Here is a 3,663-nt window from a genome sequence, read left to right on the forward strand (position 1 = left end):
AGATAAACCCCTCAGGACCAGTAATGAGAGTAGCGATACCAGGAGGGGGAGGGGAGAAGGAGGGACCGATCACAATGATCTATATATAGCCCCTCCCAGGGGGACGGACAACAGAAAAGTGAGGAAGGGGGGCAGTGGTCGGTGTAAGATGTGAAAACATTTTTTTATAAATCATCAAGGGCTCAAGGAGGGGAGGGGAGGGGGGAAATGAGCTGTTACCAAGGGCTCAAGTCGAAAGAAAATGTTTTGAAAATGATGATGGCAATATATGTATAAATGTGCTTGACACATGTATGTATGTATTGTGATAAGAGCTGTAAGAGCCCCCAATAAAATGATTTTCAAAAAACCAACTAGTTGTTGGTTTTTTAAAAAAATGTAAAGGGTAAGTCCACATGGATTAAGCCTCCGGCAAATCCCTTCTGACCACAGAGCAGCGATGTGAACAGCCTCGTGGTCATGGGAAGTGCACTGGAAAGCGATGATTGCAGATGCGGTCAGGTTAAAATTTAACACCTTATCCTTGATCTCCCTCTTGACCCGTTTTAAATCAGTTCTAGTTTTCAATATTTCCTACGTCCTTTTTGATTGAGGTTTTTGTTTTACCGTTGTGTGTTTCCATATATGAAATCCAGGACAGGTAAATCTAGAGGCAGTAAGTAGACTAAGGGGTTCCTTAAGGGTATGGCAGGGGAGGTTAGAGGGAAATGGGGTGCTAAGGAGTACAGGAAAGAGGAAATGTTCTCAAACGGATTGTGGTAATGATTATACCCTCTTCTTGTACACTTCAACTACTGAACAGTGTATGTGTGTTGACACAATTGTCAAAAAAAAGGAACGAACCTTTTGTATTTAAATGAACACGATAATGTGCACATTTGAAATAAAGAAATCCGACATTTGAAAAAAAAATTGTTAAAAAAAAGGAGTGAGTCTCGGAAACCCACAGGGGCAGTTCTACCCTGTCCCCAGGTCACTAGGAGTCGGCATGGGCTTGTCGGCAGAGAGGACGGTGGGTTGTGTTTATTGCTAAACTGCACGGAAGAATTACGCGAACGGAGCACACCACGACGGCCGTGGTCAATGCCGCAGTCGTACCTGGAACGTCGCTTAAGTGCCAGACGTCGTGTGTATTTTGTTACTTGACAATGCTCTTTCGAAAGGGAACGTAAGTTAGAATTACGCGGACACAACCGGGACACAAGAACAAATGTTGGCACACTGTGGAAATTGTACTGACGTCACTGAGCAATGTGTGTGTAAGCTGTCAGGTGGGAATTTAACTTGCTGGGTAAACTTTCACCAAATACACGGGAAAATATCGCAAAAAACAACCACACAAACCGTTTCCCTCCCACAAGCCTGGCACCACGTCAAGCTGGAGACAAAGCAGGACTCACGGGCCGGTGGGAGTGAGCACTGGAGGTGGGTGAGCAGGCCCCCGGGGGGATACTCTGACCCAGGATTTCCACTTCTTCAGATTCATCGCTCAGGTTGACTTGTCCGTGAAAAAAAACCGCCCTCATACGTGCTTGCTACTCCAAGTGGATTGGAAACAACCAAACGTCTCTTCGTCAAGAGAGGACTGGTCAAAAGATTACAAGCAGCTCGCACACAGCTCAACGGTTGAGCACCTGTCTGCTAGTAAACAGCTTGGTGGTTTGCACCCACCCTGCGGCTCTGCAGATGGAAAACTTGGGGACGTGCTCTCAGATTCCAGCCTAGAAAGCCCTCTGGGGCAGTTCTGCTGTCACCCGGGGCTGAGGTGTGCTGGCATCCAGTTCGTGTCACCCAATGACAGTAACCAACAGGCTGTGTTGCACCCATGTCATCTACACAGTCCCTCCCTAGAATTTAGAGCCGTGTAAATATATGATTCCTTGAAAATAAATTAAAACACGGATTCATATGGGAAGCCTTCTTAGTCACTGAAGTTTGGGGTTTGCGGCAGCTCACCGAGTTCCTTCCTGTCCGTCCTCTTGGGGAGTAAAACCCGTGGGCCATGAGGGTCAGTGGCTAAGTCAGGCAGGAGTCAGGCCTCACGCCTCTGCACTCCCTCCCCCTGCCTCCAGCGGCGCTGCTGCAGCCGGGGCCACATGGCTTGGAGAGCTTTGCAAATGGCCTCAAGCGGCTGACCAAGATGCTAAGAAACAGGCCGGGACAAAGCTGTAACGTAAAATAGAAACCAGTTTTATTCTCTGGAAGAAGCGGGAATCAATAGCCGGGGCAGCAACTTTGGCGACGAGGTTGGTGGAAACAGGGAACAGTGCAGGGGCAGAGCTGGGGTCAGAGGAAGCCCTGGTACTCCTCCAGGGCAGCTGCCCCCTTGGTCTCCTTCCAACCTGGGGCCTGGGGCCCTGGTCCCTGCCAGAGTGACCTGGCACCTGGACTGTTCCCTGAGCCGCCTCAGGCTACTTCCAGGCACATGCTACTAAGACCAGCCAGCACAGCATGTCCACAGGAGGCTTGAGCTACATGCTGACCAAGACCCTGAAGAAGGGGCCGTCCTAGGGAGGGCCTGCAGGGTGTGGGTCCTCCTTCCTTCCTCGGTAGCCTACACACCCTCCCTTTGTGGGGCATGCCTGGCTACCCTTCAGTCTGGTTCCCCAGGCAGAGCCGGGGACACCACTCTAGTCACTGCCACGTGCTGGAGCCCGAGGCGGGTCTGCCAGCAGGGCCTGTTGAGGCGGCCCCTAGACCCGCCTGCACGGGGCTCCCTCCTACCCGGAGGTGCGCGCGTGCGCGCGCGTGCACGCAGATGCCAAGGCTGCACAAAGCGTGCAAGGCGGCGCTGGGGGCCGGCAGGTGGGGCTCCTGGTCCCTGGTGCCATGGCCTCCTTCTGCCCACATATCCTCCAGGCCGGGCGGGACATCACCCCACCCTTGTCGGGTGGATGGGCTCCAGCGATCCCTTCGGAAGGCCCACTGACTCAGCGCCTGAGGAGTGGGGAACAAGCACAAGGCCTCAGTCAGCCGCTCGCTGCACTAGAGGGCGCCCGTGCCTCCTGCTGTCGCTCTGGGCAATACCTTTGGAATGTATCATCCTGGGTGCCCTCCACGCCCATATTTCAATAAAGCAAAAGAACATTAAGAGTGTCGGGGTGGAGGGCGCTACTGCGACGCCAAGCTTATCCGGCTGTAACTTAATAAAAGTGCCCGAGATGGCGCCTAACAGATGTTCGATGGGGTGTGCCAGACCTTGGGTGACGGGCAGCCCCGTGCGGGAACAGGGAGCACTGCCCAGGGTCACGTGCGGGGCGGGGGTGGGCCCGCAGGCTGCCAACTCTCAAACCACGTACCTGTCTAACCTGGCTCCCTGCTCTTTTGATTTGATCAGGACTCCACATATGTGTTTACAGTCTGTATTACAGTTTGCTGGTTATAAATGCACACTTTAAAGCTCACAGAAAGGAAGTAAAATGAATTTGGGGGTGGGGAGCTGGTCGCTCTTTTTAAAAAAAATCGTTATAATTTTAATTTATGTTATACTTTGGCCTGAAGGAAGACCAGAAGAGGTGAGAGCCCTTTGTTTAGACTGGGTCTAAGTGCAGCTCCGGGGAGCCCAGTTGGGTCACGTGGGGCGCGGGAGAAAGCAGTTGCTATCAACCTGGAGGGCTCCGAATTCCCACTCCCTGACTATGGCCAAGAACGAAACCACCCCCC

The 3,663-nt window shown here is 52.4% G+C and overlaps 1 protein-coding gene across 13 annotated transcripts in view; it reads right to left on the minus strand.

The window, feature by feature from the left end:
* Positions 1-2,169: 2,169 nt before the first annotated feature.
* The window catches only part of TNK2 (tyrosine kinase non receptor 2), a 41,311-nt gene continuing 39,817 nt past the window's right edge, over positions 2,170-3,663 (minus strand). For all 13 annotated transcript variants that reach the window (XM_045287574.1, XM_045287573.1, XM_045287575.1 and 10 more), the window contains one exon: positions 2,170-2,937. In XM_045287574.1, coding sequence (XP_045143509.1) covers positions 2,931-2,937 — 7 coding nt within the window. In that variant the 3' untranslated portion in view covers positions 2,170-2,930. The remainder of the gene's footprint in view (positions 2,938-3,663) is intronic.

This window comes from Echinops telfairi, unplaced genomic scaffold, assembly GCF_000313985.2.
Source record: "Echinops telfairi isolate 266 unplaced genomic scaffold, ASM31398v2 ScPeMD7_17;HRSCAF=63, whole genome shotgun sequence".
Classification (NCBI taxonomy): domain Eukaryota; kingdom Metazoa; phylum Chordata; class Mammalia; order Afrosoricida; family Tenrecidae; genus Echinops; species Echinops telfairi.